Below are 19,873 nucleotides of genomic sequence, written 5' to 3' on the forward strand. Positions count from 1 at the left end.
TGTTTTACTCATGATACTCGACCTGGCAGCAAGCATGACCTATATGTTTAAAAAAAAAATGCTACTTGATTAAGAAAGTACAAGAAAAGGAACTCAAAAACAATTTCAGTGAATCAAACAAAAGAAATATTTTTTTTTCAAAAAAAAAAAAAAAAAAAGAAAATAAGTTTATCTTATTGCAAAACATTTTGCTTGAAGTTCTTCAGCCAACATTTAATTGGCAAACAGTTAATGTTTATTTAAATTGGACAATAATATTTAACAATTAAAGTTTGACATTTTTATTGCATTGTTTTTTAATTCTGTATCATGCATTTCTGCACTTTCCATTATTGTAGAAATCAAGTTGAAAAAATTTCCAGACAGTAACAAATATTGTCCCCCTCTGTTCTTGAGAATTTTTGGTCCTGAAAAATTTCTTTACCAAACTTAAATCTTACAAATTAATTGTTCTATTTCCTTCAGGTGTGCACAATGAAATGTGGAGAGAACGCTGCTGCAGTCCGAAAAAGGCTGGATATGCCTGGAAACCATCACACCTTGTGAATGAATTGGTTTAAAAAGTACTCTGTTCGTTCTGGCATCGGATGGCTACCAAAAAGTTCACTTGGTGGTCAAAGGTAAGAATATTGCATACCTGCCAGCTTTGACTCGTTGGCCTTAAAATTTATGCATTTTAACTCCAATTACCTTTTTTTCTGGCACTCATTTTATACCCAGTCCCGATTTTTTTGTGCATGTCAGAATTTGATTACATCCGTTACAGTAGCACTCCCTCATTTTTGTCTACTTTCCAATTCTACTGCTTAGAAAATAATAATTTTGATGGCGGTGTATTTCAGTAATTTTGTGTTAACTATTATTTTGGCCCCTCCATTTTTTTTTTTTTTTTTTTGGCAGTCGATTTACACACTAATTTAAATATTTACCCATTTGCATCTGTATTAATTTAAGTCATCATCAGGTATTAAATTTAGTTTTAATGCTTAACAAAGGTATAGTTAATGCAGGTTTTAATAACATTAATTTTATCAAATAATTAAAAACATTTAGGATTGAAAGCATTTTGATAGATTTCTAAATTCAAAGGGCTTGGTTCTGAAGCGAAAAAAAATGTGCGGAAGTCTAGAAATTTTGTAAATTACTTAAATTCAAGGATTACTTTCAGTCTCTCTTAAAGTTTTGACAGTTATTCCAATTATTGTATCCATTTAATGTGTAACTTCATTTATAATAGTAGCTCTGAAAATTGTTTGAACAAAAAATCTTTTTTTGTGCAAAATCAAAGGAAGGTTTTTTTCTAGTAAAAGTAAAGAAATAGTTATGATGTAGTGCAATGAAACAAACAGCAAAACAAATAATGCAATGAAAAGAACAGCAAGACAAATAGTGCAATGAAAAGAAGTTTTATGAAAATTGAATTTGCTAGCATGTTACATGCAATGAGTAGAATTTATAAGACTTCACTTTCGATTTGCATATTTATCATCAAAACAGCATTAGTTTTTTTTTTTACACATGGAGACTTTTCCCAAGTTGACAACTATGGTATTGAATATTGATTGACCCATTTTCTCAAGTACTTTTCAATTATTGGTACATTACTTATGTTGACTACTCATTTACTTTCTATTTTATCGAAAATCAAAAATTAATTGGTTAAAATGCCACCATTTTTCACATTTTGTTAGAAATTTTAATTCTCATTAATGACTCAATATGTTTATTTTGCATATTATCTTACATTTTCAGGTAGTTTTTGATGGCAAATTATTTTATTTTGTATGGCTAATTTAAGAAATTGGTGGATTATTTTTTATCGGAATGGTTTTTTTTGTTTAAAGAGTTGTTTGATTTTAATATCCATCAAAACACCCATGATAGAGTAAGCAAGTAGTTTTTATGTAATAGCTGCAACAAAATGAAAAATAATCGCCAAAATGAAAAGAGCGCCAAATGACCTACGCACCTTTTGCAGAGTAGTACCTTTTTCGCATTTGACCCTCAAATGCAAACTAAGTATCCGATGTTAGCACCAAATCAAATTTTTCATCTTTTCTTTTGTTCTACAGTGATTCCCTGATGAGGGGGCGAATGAGTCGTCGCTTCCTGCTTGTCATCCTTGCTTCGCTCGTCATCTTCCTCTACTGGGTCTGGACTGGATGTGGTACCTCGGCAGTGTGAGTGCAGTTTGTGCAAAAAATGAAATTTTATAAATAACCATAGTTAAAATTTGTGCCCTATTTCACAAGATCTGATTGCCAAAACATACAAGGAGGGTTTCTGTTTTGTCTCGAACATTTGCCACAGTTACGATTTTCTTGCTAAATGGGTCATTGGAGAAAGTAATCTGCTCATACAGTCAGGGCGAAATAGGGCAGTACGGGGCAAAATACTTCGGAAACGGCTACTCATTTACGGCTTTTTTTTAGCCGCCTGCATTTTTGATGTTGGGTAGTGTTATCATCTTCTACTTGAATCTTTTTCAAATATTGTCGTTTTCATTTTCACTAACTTGAAGTTGACTACTTATAATATGGATTTAAATGAGACAATTTTTTTGGGTATTGCTTATATAAAATCTAAATATGACCTAGATAACTATAATTAGCAACTATCATTTAATATTTTTGTTAAATGCTGAAGAATGACTTAAAACATGGTGTTTTGAGTAATTCTAAAACATGATGTCAACCTGTGTTTTCACCTTAATTGTACAGTGAAACCTCCCTTAACGGACACTCCCGAATAACGGACACCTCTAATTAACAGACATTTTTGAAAGTCCCAGTCCCTCAATATAGGCCATTCCATGTAATTCACTCTGAATAACGGACACTCCGAATAACGGACAGTTATTTCACAAAAAAATTTCCCTTGCGATCGTAGCACTTCCGTTTTTTTTTCTTTTCACAGAATATCTTAGTATTTGCTTGCCTTACTTACAAAGCTTTTCATCCTTCACAACTGATATTCCACCCCTCCCCCCCCCCCCACCTGTCATTTCCTTATCACTGTTTCTTGGAATTAAAAGGGTGGTAATGGGCAGAGGCAGCGATTGGGGCTTAAAAGTTGGGGCAGAAAAAAAAGAACTAAAAGGCATGGTACTTTTTGCGGGCAGCAAAAAATGAAAAAGGAAAAAAAAGTCATAATTTTGTAACGGCTAGTTTTGAGAGTATTGAAGCAGAGTGAAAACTGATGTCAGTCTAACAATTAACGTACGTTTTTCTTAAGATATTAATGAATTTTGTACACAATAACTATTTAAAAGTTAAGATAAAAAGGAGGAAACTGGGCGTTTTTTCTAACTGGGGCTCTCGGGAGATGCAATTGAGCAGACTGGCGTCGGTAGTAGTCGGCTTTATGACGCCGTGGTTTCGTTGGGTTGTTTAATTTTTAGACATGAAAAAGATTTGCCCATATTCAAGGTCATATTGAAAACTGTCAATCATGCAATAGTGATACTCGAGATAAAATAAATTAACCATAAAAAGTTTTTTTTGGGGGGTGGGGTGGAAGGGGGGTCGCTCCGCCGAATCGCCGCCGTTGGTAATGCAAAAAAGAGATGTCAAACTGTTTTAACTGATTACTTTAATTGATTAAATGCTTTTTAAGACAAGTGTGTGCTGTCAGTATACCTTTATTAAGAAAAAACAGTTTAATTACACTTGATGTAAAATGTAGTAAACCTTTCGCAATTGTTTCGATTGTGTTCTACAAAGGGAACAACAGTCCACTTTGAAAAAGGTAAATTAAGTAGTTCCTCCTAATAGCGGACACCTCCCAATAACGGACAAAACTTCTAGTCCCTTGACTGTCCGCTATTCGGAGGTTTCACTGTAATTGATTTTGTTAATTTCTTTATTTTTAAAAACAAAAAGGAAGCTAAATATGCATCTAAGTTAAAAGGATGCCTATGTAAACAAATATTTTTTGCTTCTTTTTTGCCAAAAATATTATCAATTTCGCAGAGCTAAGATTTCCCCATGATTGAGTAGTCTTAGTATCATGGAATTTACTGAGTTTTTTTTTTTTTTTTAAATATTTCTGTATTTTTTGCTATTTTTAAAAAATGTTTTCAATTGTTCAGATGTCTCTCTACAGGGGAGTACATGTGAAAAAGCTTGGGGCAGATATGAACACAATTAAAAATGCAGGACAAGTATCATATCTGAACAAAAAAAGTCATTAATGTAAAACATATATGTAAATATCAATTACATTAAAAGATTTTTACTCATTTATTAATTTATGCAGTTATTCCTTCATTTTATAGATCACTTATTTTTTCATTCATTCAGTTACTTTCTTATTCATTCATTACTTTCCCCTCATTTATTTTATCTCATATGCTAATTAAGTTTTTTATTGTTTTCTTAGAAATTCATTTATTTATTAATTAATTCTTGTACATTCTTTCTTTCTATAGTTCACTTATTTATTTATTCATTCATTCAGTTACTTTCTCATTCATTCACTATTTTTTCCCTCATTTATTTTATCTCTTATATTAATTAATTTATTTGTTTATTCTATCCTTATATATTTATATATTCATTTTTTTTTTCGTTTACTCATCCATTTGATCAAAAATATTTTTAATAATCATATAGAAAATATTACATTGAACATTTTATTATTCACTCTGCCGCATGAAAAATCTTTATTGATTTACTCATTTACATTCTTTCATTTATTTGTTCATTTATTCACATTTTTCTTATTCATTCTCTATTTTATTCTCTCATTTACTTTCCCTCAAATATTGATGAATTAATTTATTTGTCTTTTAGTTCATTATTTTTCGCATTTACTCATTTATTTATGCGATAATTTGATAAAAAATATTTTTAATAATCAAATAGAACATATTTCATTAGAAAAACTTTATTTTTTACTTTGCCCCATGGGAGAAAAAAAAGTGAGAAATTTACTTTTTTTGAAGGAACAAAAATTAAAAATAATGCTTCAATGCAAGTTTTATTTTAAAACTAGCTGCATGGCTGGGCTTTGCATGATCCACCTCGAAAATAAAAGTTATGTCAAATGACGCGTGTTCAACACTCAGGCTTGAACCAAAAAAAAAAAAATAATAATAAAAATAAAAGTTTGCCACAGATTGCAGAAAAATAACCAAAAAGTAAACATTTTAAATCCCCTGATTACAGGAAAAGCTTTGGAAAAAAGCAAGAATTTTACTAGTTCATATTCAAGAAAAAAAAATGGTTCAACAATTTTCTTCACGCTATAAATTTTAATAAAAGCATTGTTGTGGAAAGTTGAGATGAAGCACTGAATAATAATTTGAATGGAGGAAAGCTTTCGAAAAATATGGATTTTATGTTGAAATTTATGTGTCATAATTAAGTTTTTAATTGATATCTCCACTAATTATTATCGGAGGATTATGTTAAATAACCGAACATAAAGAAAGGAAGGTTATGAATCCATCGATACCTGTTTGGATGGTCAGTTTACTGTCAGTCGGGAGAAGAAACTTGGACATAGATGACTATATAGATACATACGCTCAGTTTTTAATTATATAAAATAAGTTCATTCTTTTTGTGCTGCAATTTTTTTAAAAAATTTTCCAATTATTGATTGATATATGTGATGACTAACATTTTGTATTCCTCCTGCAGAGAAACTGTCCCTCTACCCCCACCGCACGACCCCTGCCCGACCTTTGCCGCCCCTCCCCATGCAGAGCCCCCCGCTGCCAGGCTCTTTGAGGCAGAGGAGGATGAGGGGCGGCTGGGGGGTGGCAAGAGGGTGGCATTGGAGGAAATTGAGTGTCAGGTGAACGACGAATTCTCCGTGTCTTGCCGGCGGGAGGGCGGAGAAGTCTATGTGCCATTTTCCTTGGTGCACAAGTACTTCGAGGTCAACGGCAAGGTGTGTAGAGTATCTTTGAGACATGAAAAGTTTAATTTGTAATTTATTACACAGTGAAATCCCATTACAACAGGGATGAGATTTTTCCGACTTTTGCCGGAATTCCGGTTTTTTCTGTTGGCTTTTAAAGTCCTTCCTTCTTTTTTCGTCTCTTTCAGGCCTCATGGCGCTCTTATTTTTCTCAAAAATCAGAAAACATTCAGATTTTTCTTAATTTTCGGTCCACATTTTCTTATTATTTCTATTTTTCCCCTTCGAATCTTTATCCTCCGCAATATCTGCCAAAATTGTATGTTTTGGAATCCTGCCGACGACGTCAAACACGTGCTGCGCCGAAAGTTGCATGCCTTGTTTGAGATTTCAATCTTTTTGCATCCTGCAAATATTTCAATCTTTTTAATGTTGAATGTTTTTTTACTTTATGCTACCTTATGTTTGCTTATTTTATTAAACATTTCAAAAATATTTTTATTTCTTTAATTTATTTAAGAAAAAAATGCAAAAGTCAATCAAAAAATGGCTAGGGCTTGAAATCGCTGTCTCAAATTTTATTGAAATTTGGCATGGTTACTTTGTAAGCAAAAAATATTCATGGTAAATCACAAATGGTTCAGGCTTTACAGACTGTTAAAATGTTTGCAATTTCATGATTAAATGATGCAGCTGCAAGTTGTTCTTTTGATACCGAAATCATATTAGGAAGTTTTTAAAACCAAATTTTGGGTCCCAATGCAAGGAAAAAGATAACCAATCATCAATATATAGATTTATATAAATATTTATTTATTTTCAATTCTTACTATGAAAAGTATGTTCTACCACATCAGGAAATTTTAGATTTTTCACTCTGTTGTAAATTTTTACTTTACAAACAAAACCAAATTTTAAAATTTATGTTCTCACTCATTCAACACTATAAATTCAAATATTTTTAATGAAAAAATATATTTTTCTCTAAAAAATATGAAAATTTGACACTCTTGGGTGATGCAGCCAAGATTTAATTTCTGACTTACTCAACCCTTTGTTCAAGGACTCAGGGATTAGAAAATGTTGCCTCTTTTTCAAAATTTAGATTTATTTATTAATAAACACTTTTGCAAGAAATGATGCAAGGCAGCAAATTGTACAAAATTATTACTTATAGGTAATTAAGTATGTATTACCTATAACACTAGTAAATTAGCCATTTTTTGTTGAATTTTTGAATATTACGGCTTCCACTTTCCATCTTGATGCAGTCTTAGATATCATCCCTTTTACGAAATTTTTGTGGATTTCCTTCTTTTTACCAGGGTTCGTACGGGTCATGGAAATCCTGGAAAGTCATGGAAAAAAAATAACAGAATTTCAGACCTGGAAAAGTCATGGAAAATTGAAATTTTCATTGAAAGTCATGGAAATTTATTCCAAGTCATGAAAAAATGTCCTAGACAAAGAGAATAGGGAACAGTAGCTAAAGGAGCATTAGAAATCTTGAGTGATTTAACAGTATAGCACATAAAAGCTATTAAAAGTGGAAAATTGAACGATCCAAAAATCAAATCTGAATTTTGAAATCTCATTGCATCCACTTCTGTTGCAGCCACTTGCCATTTTTTGCGATGTGATTTTACTGCCTGGACATGGCTTATTTTGAATTTTCTGTTATTTTCAACACTTCTTATGTTTCATATTCTGTAGTAGCAAAATTTCACGATCTTAGTTTTGCCACGCCCACTCAAAAAAAAAAAAAGCAATTCAATTGCATGCGAGTTCGATTCCATCACTCGTAAGGAATTTATTATCAAATTTATCAGAGTTTTTCTTAATTTGTTGAATGTTTTAGGAAATAAAGATCTTAAGTCAGGCGATAGAATACAGAAAAAGAGGAATTCTAATCTCTAAAACAGTAGTGCTCAATGTACGGCATGCAAAACTAATCCATGCGACCCACTGCTACGTTCAATGCCGAGAATTAAACGTGCTCTGGATTTTCTAAACCTACTAATTTATATGCATTTGAAAATATGCAAATTTGTAAACAAAACAAATATACTTTTGATTCAGAAGATGGATTCATTACTGAATGTTTTTTTCAAAAAAGATCTGGTTTAAAAACATAAAAAGAACTGAACTACTTTGCTTTACTTTAAAGAACCAAAATACTGTCAAGTTACGTGGATGATTAAAGGCACTGTTGACACTAAAAGGTAACTTTTGAAGCAAATTTATTGAAACTTAGTGATGACTCATCCAACCTTTGTCCTATTCAATATCATTCTGCCTGTTTTAAAAAAAAAAATATCAGACATTTAAGCATCATCATATTTGCTTCACAGCATTTTTGCTTTACTTTAATTTATATGATGAAGACAAATAAGAATTGTGTTTAGTTTTTTAAGTGTGCACTTATATTTTTTCCATTACAAGTAAGTGCTTCAATGAGGCTGTGGCATTCATATAGACGTTTTGCTAATGCTCATTTCCATATATTACCAAGTTTGAGATTAAACAGTGCTATTCTCTTCGTGTAACGTGGTCATGAAAATTTTCATTGAAGTCATGAAAAAGTCTTGGAAAAGTCATGGAATTTTTTCATCCAAATAGAGTATGAACCCTGTTTTACTCTCTGACCACTCTCATCCCTGTTACAATAAACTTCAAGGGACTGATAAAATTTTTCGTTGTAACGAAATCACTTTAAAATTTTCTTTATTTTTATCAAAGTGTTAATTTTGCAAATCTACACTCTAATATAATTAATATGCAACATTGACCTTTTTTTACGATCTAACATTTTTTTTCAACACATGATTTATCCTGCAAAAACAAAGAGAAAAATATTAAACGCTTGCATTTTATTCATTGGTCCTCTTCACAAAAAGTGTTATTTTCTTTCATGAAAGAAATGCATTCCTCAATGACATTATAAAGTTTTCTAACTTTTGAACATCACTTTCACAAAAAAGTTGAAATCTTGCTTTTCCTCCGTGAATACGCAAGGTGCCTCACCTTTGGCATGCAGAAATCGTGGTAATGAAATTTTGAAAAAATCGTTTGGTTTAAACGAGACTTTTTATACATTATTTTAATGGGTTTCACAGCAGGACTGAACATTTTATTTATGGCAACAAATATTTCTTTGTATCTGTGTTCCTTATGATGGGATTTCACTGTATATAATTATCTATTGAATAAAAAGAAATATAGTAGAATACTTTTAAGCTATAAGTCTTTGCTACCCTGGGAAGATAAACAGCAGTATCAGCAATTTTTCTTTTTCATTGTATTTACGTCAACTGTTGTACTTTAGCGTTATTGTACAAGCTTGCTTATTTGGTTTCCACTGAAAATAAAACAAGAAAAAGCCCCAAATTCCAACATTTCTCTATTGTTAGTGTATGGAATCCAAAACACGTTTCTTAAAAAATCTCAAAAACTCATTTTTGCAGGTACTGCCTTTTACCTTCCCACAGCAGTATGTAATGCAATTCCACAACTTTACAGAAACAGAAAATGAGTTGTGTGGTTAAAAAAAAACTTTTTCTACACTGTAAGGATAAGTACATTTTTTGAAAAGTTAATTTTAAAACTGTTTCTCATTTTTCCACTTTGTATCAAAGCCTATAAAGGAAAAATAGCATTTACAGAAAAATTTAGTACTAGATTATCCTTGAAAATTAAGCTGCTATGCAAACCGTTAAGTGTAGGATAATGCTCTGTTATAAACGCTATTTATTTGTGAACTATAATGAAATTGCATAATCTGGATCTTAATAAGTGATTCAGCTATAATTTCTTTCGATGAACAAATAACAAATATATTGATATACAGTCGAGTCCCAAATTACGCGAGGGACGCGTTCCAAGACCCCCTCGCATAAGTTGAAATTTCGCGTAGTGGAAAAGGGTATGAAAAAGTCGTTTTGATAAACATAAACAATTATCTTAAGACACTCGTAAACATCCTTTAGACCGCTTTAAACCATTCCTTAAATATATAACAATGTTTTCTACATAAAGAACTTGAGCTTATGCTGCATTAAAAAAACCTACGTTATTCAATATAAAATACTGTTATGATGTACAAAATGAATGATCAATAGGAGGAAGAGACCAAGTGCAATAGTGCATGTACAGTGTGCAATAATTATTATAACTAGTAAATGTCATACTATTACACTACTCTGCAGTGGATAAAGTAATAATAATTACTATAAATAAAAAAACTGAAGATGGTGATGGTTGGTACTGTGAAACTCATCCGATCGATAGCAATGTTGTTCTGCATATCGAGGTTCTTCACTTTTTCTTTTAAGTAGCTTTCTCTTCCCTAGCTTAAACTGACACAGCATGCTTAGGAATGTTTACTATGTCAAATTAACTTTCATATTTAGAATGGAAAATAAGGAATAGTTTTATTTGTATCCACTATCAAAGCGATGATTTGACTAGTACTGTGTGGGAACTTTCGCACTTCAGTGATGCTAAAGGGAGGAAATCCTTTCACGAAACTGATATATCAGTAGCTAGTATTGAAGATGATGCTACGCGTAGCGATTCCTTAGCGAAAGCGTTCATGTTCCGGGCGAGAAATTCACGTTAGCTCTAAAATTCGTTTTTCGAGAAAAACTCGTGTTATAGCCATTTTGCGTAAGTCGAATCGCGTTGTAGCGGGAGTCGACTGTATTCTGAATCTTAATTTATAAATTTTGTGAAATAACTTATGCAGCAACAAAATCTTTATAATGCAAAACCTCTGGTCCAAAGTAAAAATTTACGTATTTTAGCTGTTAATTTTGTGCATTAGTCCCCAATTTTTTACACACATCAAAATCCAATTGCATCTGCCTCTGTAAAACTTCCCAGTTTTCATTTACTATGTGATTTTACATCTTCGATATCACTAATTTTATATTTGCCATATTTTCAGCTTATCTTACATTTGGTATTCTGTAATAATGAACTTGCATGTTTGTCATTTTGCCGTGCACTCATAAATTTCCATCTAGTGGTATCTGAGTTTATTTAAGCCAGTAAATTACTACTTATAAAAATTTGAATTAATTTTTACCAGGGTGTTCATTTTTTCTATAGTCTACTTAAGATGCTCGATTTTAAAAAATGAAATTTGTCAAAAAAATAAATAAATGAAAAAAACACTCATAATTCCAAATATTTTTCATTGTATTTAACTTTTCTTAAATTTTGGGGGTTTATCAGTTGATTGAATAAAGTGAACATATTAAGCATTGTTAACTCCTTTCTCTTAGTCTTTATGCACCATTCTTATTTTTGTTGATTCCTAATACAGCAGAGTACCTTTAAACTGCAGATCTATGCTACCCTGGAATGGTAAATATCAGTATCTACAATTTTCTTCCAATCAGTTGAGATAGTGGCGTGTGCTTGAAAGTTTCACTTATGTCCCTCTTTAGAAGTTGGCAACTATGAGATACCGTATTTTCGGGAATAAGCGCCACATCATAATATATTCTCAAAGAAAAAAGTTTTTTAATGTATGCGCCGCACCTTCCATAAGTGCACACCCAGCATTAAACAACCTAAAAGCACAATCAGTAGTGAAGAAAGCTGGATTAAATATAAATAAAAAATATTCTTATTTTTCATTAGTATTTTTAATTAACAATAGTGAAATATTTTAAAAAATCCCCATTTTGCACGTTTTGCCTTCGGCATCCCTCGATTTTCATCATTTTCGATGGTTAATTTATCCGATTTCCAAAGGCAAACGCATCTCTCGACAGTGCCAAACTCTGGCAGCAAAACGATTTCCAATTGCTTCTGCCTTTATTACCTTTAACTTAAAGGCTGCAGTATAACTTTTCAATTGCTTAGGAGCCATGTCAAAAGCAACTGTAAAAAAATTTCGTAAAAAAAGATAAGCCAAGAACGCGCACGAACGACAGCAAAAGATGCAACACGACAATGTGAGTGAATAATAAAATTAGAGCTAGGAGACAAGTTTCCCATTAGGTTGGTTGCTTGACCAAGCAACCCATTTTTGTGAGGGAGGTGGTGAATTCCCTTTATACACTGGACATCCATCCCTCTTTCTTACTAGTACTTTTGCTGCCTCCTCTCCCTGAACCTTCTCTCTGACGCGATAAGGCTTGCTTACCCACGTGGATCAGATGATGAATAACTGATGAAGAGACTTCTTTAAAAAAAACTAAAATTTATTAACACGTGAGAAAAAAGTAAATATAATTGAATAAACTATTAACTGAAGCCAAAGGTAAAAGATTAATTAAATATGACTATCAAGTTAGTTAAGCTCATCCTAATACCGCTCGCTAATCTCTTACTACGATCAGCTAAGCATCATCGGCAATCCGCCGAGCAATACGAGCTCCACCCAGGCTACCTTTTACAGGATCCTGCTAAGCCAATGGCGAGAGTCCGTTACGTCACGCGTCCGATCCGACCGCTCACTTCCGATTCACTCGGATCGTTAGTCCGAACGAGCATCTGTTGATTATCGTGAAGTTCAGTTACATGGGCAAAAGTAAGTGTAGAGATGTTTGTAGAAATTCTATTTCTAACACGTTTCTCTCCTCAGTGAAACATGTGAAATCGCTGACTCACCTTCCCTCCCCCCTCTTTGCTTTACTTGTCGCCCAAGAGCGAAGGATTTCCAAAAATGAAAACAAACGATGTGGTGCCATCTGTTAGCAGTATTTTCAACTATTTTTTTAACTTGAAAAAAAAAAAAACACTGTATCCGCCGCACCAGTTATATGCGCCGCACTGGTAATTTTTTTACTTTCTTTCTTGTATGTGCCGGGGCACTTATTCCCGAAAATACAGTAGATAACTTATTTTTCTCGGGAGCTACGAATAAAGATTTTTCACGTTGTGTTCCTTTAAGGTAGTGAAACGTGGAGGGAGTGAGCGCTTTGAGTGGCAGCACAGCTACTCCAAGGTGTATTTCCCGCGGCAGAGCTATGATCCAGATGGGGCCTACCTGTGGTTCGAGAACTACAACGTCGAGGTCAGGGACAGGGTGAAGTGCATTAGTGGCATTGAAGGTGAGCAGATCCTTTTTTTTTCTTGCAAAAATGTTAATGAAGTGATTTAAATGCAAATGTCCCTGGTATGACACAATTTGTACCTTGTTAGGCGAGACTTTTCTATTCATTTGTTTTCATTATTATTTTACTTATTTAAAAAACTAATTATGTTTGTACATAATATAAATCAGGGCAATATATACCGTGTTTGCTGTATTGAAACTGTATTTTGTGTTTTATCGAAACCATGTTCCATGTGAAATAAAATGACTCAAGACTATATGATGTAGTGAGAAGCAAAGGGATGTAAGTGGACATTTTCAAGCTTTGAGTAAAATGCTTTTAAAAATCAGGTCCTAGATCGGCTTTCATTGAATTTTTTTTAAAAATCATGCTGTACAGCAGCACCTACCTGGGCTACTAGTACTATTTCTTGCCCCAAGACAGAGGAGAGGATTCACCTACCATTTGTACTAGTTATCTCCAAATTTTTAATTTTGCCACTTGCATCCCTTTGCTTCTCACTACCTCATATGTACTGTGTTATATCAGAACTAAGTCTTAAGGTGGAAGTTTTATGACAACTAAAATTTTGGTTTAATAAAACATACAAATTGAAAAGAAAATTATTTTCCAGTTTTTAATTGCAAACGGAAATATGAAACACAACATTATGTTGAAATTCAAAACTAGAGAAAGTTTGTTTTAGCAACAACAACAAACGACATTTTTAATTTATTGTTTGCCAAAGTTTGCTTATTTTTATCAGAATGTTATTTTCTTACTAGTATGTATTAGGAGCAAATTAGTGAAACCTTTTTGTTTTTAGAACACTGAGAAAAGAAATAAATGAAACTTTCAAAATTTAGATTTTTATACAGGCAAACTGAATTTTTGAGCCGGAGACGGACACAATTTTTCGTTTCAGTTTCATAAAAACAAAATAAAAATCTGTTTAAGAGTTAACACCATACAGTTTTTTAGCAGATGAAATTCTATTTTTAAATACCGTGTTGTATTCAATTCAAGTTGTGTACTGCGTAATATTGAATCTTTGTTATATTAATTGCAAATTTTGCACAGTGTAATATTGAAACTATTTTTACAAGTACCGTGTTTTACAAGGAACACCTGTATAGTAAAATCTTAATTAGCTGACCAAGATAAAATTTTGAACTGTCTGCAATCTCGAGTAAGGCCTATAAGTAATCCCACATTTTTTCTGACAAATTTGACCCCCCTCCCCCAGTGTCACAAAGTGTCACACTTAGCCTTTCCCCTTCTCCTCTCTTTGTCACATTTCACTCTGTTTTTCACACATATTGTCATTCAAATAACTAATGAAATAAAGGAATTAAATTTACTATGTTTTAAAAATGAACTAAAAAGTATTTCCATAAGCTTCATGTACATTTAAATCGCCATACAAATTCAGGATTTCTTACAGATTGTTCGGAAAATGTGTGATTGTGAATTTTCATTAGCAACATCAAAACACTTGTGAGCTTTAAGAGGAAAAACATTAGTTGGATAAATACAATAGAATAAATATTTGTTGGTTCCTACAGAGTCTTTAAAATTCCAATTCTAAAGCTTGAACACACCATCTCACGGTGATTTAAGAAATTAGTCAAAGAGCTAAAACAGTTCAATTTTGTGTGGACTCGGCAGATGTCTCATTCATAGCCATAGAGAGAGAGAGAGACCAGAGACAGCAGCATCTCCTATTTTGAAATTCTGATCATAAAATAATGTTTATTATGAAATTTAAGGTTTCCAACTAGGTTTGGAGCAGTTTTTTTTCCTTTAATCCTCATTATGAAACAATATTTGTTGTTTAGAAACAGAATAATCTTTAAACATATATTTTACTTCAAAATAATCCATAAAATCATTCAGTTTTTTAAAATGGGTGACTTTATAGTCACACTATTTAAAAAAATAAATTGTTACATGCAATTTGCTTACAATATTTTTGATGTATAAAGGTTTTGAATGTAGAAGACCAAAGATCAAGAAGTATTTCAAGAATTTTAAATTTTATGATAAAAAATTTAGCGAATTTACCCAGAAATTTCTCTGCATGTATTGAGCTTTTCTTGGTAAAAAGGCTATAAATCAAAAATATTTTAACATTTACAAAACCTGTGGTTTATTGCGCTCATGAGCACTAACAAGACATGCATGCTGAATTTCATGCTTCAATATTGAACAGAAATTGCTAAATCATGTTTTTTGTAGCTGAATGAAAATTGTATTTCTCAGAAAATGTAATGAAATATTATACTGCAGGCATTTTTACTGCAGAAACTTGGTATTGAAATGGTAATAACTTGAGTTCTAATTCATTCAGATTGAACATTAAAAAGGTTTTATCATCTTTAAAAATGGGCTCATCAAGGAAACCATTTTAAGAAAAAAGGAATTTCGATAAAAAATCACCTGTTTAACCTAGTTGGATTCCTTAAAACAAATAAAAACTATGTAAACTGAAATTTGTGTAACATTACAACATACACCTGGCTGCAACTCTTGATTACGAAAACTTTTAATTTGTCAGAAAGAAACTTAAGTTTTTTTTTCATTATCAGGGTCTGACTATAATTTTTGAAGACACTGGGCACGAAATTTATTTGGTGACACCCCACCCCTTGTCTGCTTATTTTATAGTGAAGATATTTTGATACTTTCCTTTAACACAACCACGTGCTAAATTTGGTGGTATCTTTTATTTGCAATATAATATACAATAAATTATAAAATTAGAAGTGATATACCATACAATAATTATCCATTATAATATGAGATGTTTTCAAGCTTTGCCCGTTGTGGTAAGACGCAAATATTAAAATTATCTATAAAATAAATTTGAAAAAAGCAAAAATGATATTAAACGAGTCCAACAAAAGCTTTATGTACAGAATTGGTGCCCCCCCCCCAAATGTAGCCCTGGGCCTGTGCCCTGCCTTAATCTGGCCCTGTTCATTATTCATGCTGTTTTTGCTTTATGTTTGTAAACCTGTTGATTCGTGTTGTATTCTCCCCAGGGGTTCCAGTATCCACTCAGTGGGACACTCGTGGCCACTTCTACCCCATCCAGATAGCACAGTTTGGTCTGAGCCACTTCAGCAAGAACCTGACAGAGCCCGCCCCCCTTGTCCTATTGGTGGAGGATGGAGAGAAGACTCTACATGGGAAGTGGCTCTACTCCAGGGTGAACAGGCCTTCCCTCAGGAGGGTGGTGGATGCAGGGAGCACGCTCCTCGAGTTCAAGACCAGAGGTGAGAAGTAATGAGCAAGAGAAATGCTCAAGACCAACAATCTTTGAAAAATATCACCAACTTTGAATATGACTAGAAGTACAGGATGAGATTCATGTATGGAAGGCTTGAAGATAAGACAGCTTAAAAATAAACCAAATTTATTTGGTGATTTAGTAAAGTTAGTTAAAATATTAAAAACAATTTAAACAACGCAAAGGTTTAGGTCTAATTCATGTGATTTTTCTGCTATTAACAGGATTCCCCAAATTTAAATCTTCTGACTCGCTCAAATTCATTTTTATGATTATTCTACTTTTTAAAGTTTTAAGAAGAAAAATACAAGAATGTACCAAAAAACCCTGATAAAAAATAACTTTGTGTTTTTACTCAGCATACTTTATATTGTCTATTGTTTAGGAAATAATAAGTAATATAGAAAACCAAAAGCAGATGTTTAGAGATTGCTACTAGATTTCAGACAAGCTGTAAAATGACATAAGTATACTTTTTGATGGGCAAGCACTATTTTTCTGCATCCTCACCCAAACACTGGATTTTTTTTGTCGTTTCAATGTTTTTTAAAGTTTCTTTATGAAGTAAATAAATTAAATTTCTCTTTATCTCTTATATAATTAAAAACTGAGCATATCTATGTATGTCCAAGCTTCTTCTCCCGAAGGACAGTGAACTGACCATCGAACCAGGTATCGATGGATTCGTTATCTTCCCGTCTTCATGTTTGGCTATTTCACATAATCCTCCGATAATAATTAGCAGAGATATCAATTAAAAACTATTAATTATGACTCTTAGATTTCAAAATCAAATCCCTATTTTTTGAAGGCTTTCCTCCATTTAAATTATTATTCAGTGCTTCATCTCAACTTTCCGCAACAATGCTTTTATTAAAATTTATAGCGGTGAAGAAAATCATTGGGATGAAAGATCCATTACCATTTTTTTTTCTCGAATATGAACAGGTAAAATTCTTGTTTTTGTTTTGAGGCTTTTCCTGTAATCAGGGGATTTAAAATGTTTACTTTTTATGGTTTTTCCGCAATCTGCAAAAAATTTCACTGACTTTTTCTTTTTTTTTGGTTCAAGCCTGAGTGTTGAACTTGCTTCACTTGACATAACTTTTATTTTCGAGGTGGACCGTGCAAAGCCGGGCAACGCAGCTAGTTTTCATTAAAATTTGAAATATCGATGGACTTTGTGTCTCATGAAAATCTAGTAAATCATTTTAAAAAACATTTATAAAAATTAACCAAGAGGAAGCCGTTCCTAATAAGTAATCTGGTTATAAAAAACTGAAAAATTAAATAAGAGAAAGCCCTTTCCACTTATTAACAGAAGAATAACGCTAAAGTTTTCAATAAAATAAAAACTTTCAGCTTTTTTTTTTTGAACGAACATCTGTGTGATATTCTCTTAGATTCTCACATCCAGTTGTAAAAATTAGAAAAATGATTTTCAAAATATCCCCAAACAAGTCCACTGAGATTTAGTGACTTTCACTTTCGAAAATTGTATACTGAAAGAGATGGCTGGAACTTAGAACGCTACTACTTGATTTGCACGGCCGTCATTATCAAAGCAATAACATTATTGTCAGATTAGCACTACTCAAGTGATTTATCGAATTTGTAAAATAAGGTAGACAAACCAATGATCAATTTAGCACAATTTCATTTTAAAAAATTCATAACATTATTAAAAACAGTAGCATTTGACACATAACAGTAAAAACAGGGGTGTCCACCCCCTCTAAGAGCAAGGGTGCACCCCCTTAAATATTGCAAAACAAGAGCCCCTCCTCCAATAAAAAGAGAAAAATACCCCTCAGAACACCCCTCCTAAAAATTTCAATGGCACATTCTGCCCCATGATCCCCCAGGTGGGCACCCCTGGTAAAAGCATTTTGTTTGATTTATGTACTTATTTTTTTAAAACATAGGTTGAACTTTTATGACTCTGCATCAGGTTTTTCACTGTTTGTTTTTTATGTGTAACCTTTCAATTTGTTGTTCTGCCTTCAATTGCAAAATTTGTTATGCTACACTTTATCCAAATTGTTCATATTTTTTCTCTCATTATTTTGTTCAAGTCTTGAAACAATGTTAGATTTAGCATTAACATTTTTCTTTAATATTCATCCCAAAGTTTCTCCAAGTATCTCCTTGACTTTGGGCAGCTATCCTTCAAGCTTAAGGTTTTAAGATCTTTAGATCACTTTGGACAATGAATACATTCTTGTCGAGGTCTAGCCATAAGCAATATTATTGGTTTTATTGATAAAATTTATTTTTTCACTTATAATTCTGCTTCTGAAAGTATTTGCCTTCCATTTTAGGTCCAGGTACAGAAATCTCACTATCCTTAGAAGAAGGTTTAGACGTAACCACCTTGAACTGTGATTTAATGTTAATATCCAATGCCAGCATGACTGTAGTGTTAAGTAGTAATAGTGACCAGACATTGTATAAAATTCATTACGTCATGTCAGACATCCACGTGTCGATCGTGGACTCCGATGTGTATTACGGCGTGGGGGCTAGAAACAAATGGAGGACCCTCACGAGAGACTTGGTGATAGATTTGAATAAAGGACTCCACACGGCACAGGGCAGGCACAAGATCCCGAAGCCGAAGAATCTTCAGGTCCGATCCATCATCCTTAGAGGTCACGGTCGCATCGACAACATCAGCCTGAGCTCTTCCTCTCATGTTGCTCACTTCTTCTCGGCTGCCGATTGGTTCCTCAACCATCAGGACAAAAACGGTGGTTGGCCGAATACGGTCACCCGTAAACTGTCCAATGGCATGCTGGAACTCGCTCCGGGCTGGTACTCGGCGATGGCCCAGGGCCAGGCCATGTCCTTGCTGACCAGGGCCTTCAAGGCCAGTGGTAATCTCGGATATCTGGAGGCTGCCCTACGTGCCACGAAGCTTTTCAATGTCAGGTCTGAGCACAGAGGCATCCTCACCACTTTCCTCGGGAAGTACATCTGGTATGAAGAGTACCCCACCATCCCCAGTTCTTTCGTGCTCAACGGTTTCATCTACTCCCTCTTCGGACTCTACGACGTTCAACAGAGCGGGACTCATCCGTTGTGTCGGGAGGCAGGGAAGATGTTCCAGAATGGCCTGGTGTCGCTCAAGAAGATGCTGCCTCTCTTCGACACAGGATCCGGATCCATCTATGATCTGCGCCACTTCTCTCTGGGCGTGGCCCCCAACCTGGCCCGGTGGGATTATCACAGCACACACATCAACCAACTCCTCTTCCTCAACACCATCCACGATGACCAGATTCTGAGGTCTGTGGCAGAGAGGTGGACCGGGTACATGAAGGGTAAGAAGGCCCCACACAATTAGGGGCCCGCAGCTCTCGTGGAATCCGATGCATTGGGCCTTGAGTGAATCGTGCCATTGAAAAGTGGTAAAAGGTAGAGCTAGTTTAATGCTATATATACTTGAAGCCAAGGTCACATGTACTGAGGCAGCATTTAAAGTAAAATATTGGAAGAAAGCCGGTTTCTTTTGCTACTTTTGCGCAAAACATATCAGCAATTTGTCATAGTTGAACCACATGACTTGAGATCTTCGCCTCAGCTTTTCCTAGCCAACATATTGGACTTACTTCATTCAGTTACTAATTTTTGCCCTACAATTATTGCAGCTATTCATGAAGGG

The 19,873-nt window shown here is 33.5% G+C and overlaps 1 protein-coding gene across 1 annotated transcript; it reads left to right on the top strand.

Moving 5' to 3' along the window:
* The first annotated feature begins 488 nt into the window (after nt 1-488).
* Nucleotides 489-19,555, top strand: LOC129217698 (D-glucuronyl C5-epimerase B-like). The gene is made up of 6 exons (XM_054852032.1): nt 489-620; nt 2,073-2,180; nt 5,646-5,898; nt 12,773-12,932; nt 15,962-16,195; nt 18,531-19,555. The coding sequence occupies exons 1-6, from the start codon at nt 547-549 to the stop codon at nt 19,553-19,555; spliced, it is 1,854 nt and encodes a 617-aa protein (XP_054708007.1). The 5' UTR covers nt 489-546.
* Nucleotides 19,556-19,873: the final 318 nt, after the last annotated feature.

This window comes from Uloborus diversus, chromosome 2 (assembly GCF_026930045.1).
Source record: "Uloborus diversus isolate 005 chromosome 2, Udiv.v.3.1, whole genome shotgun sequence".
In the NCBI taxonomy this organism is placed as follows: domain Eukaryota; kingdom Metazoa; phylum Arthropoda; class Arachnida; order Araneae; family Uloboridae; genus Uloborus; species Uloborus diversus.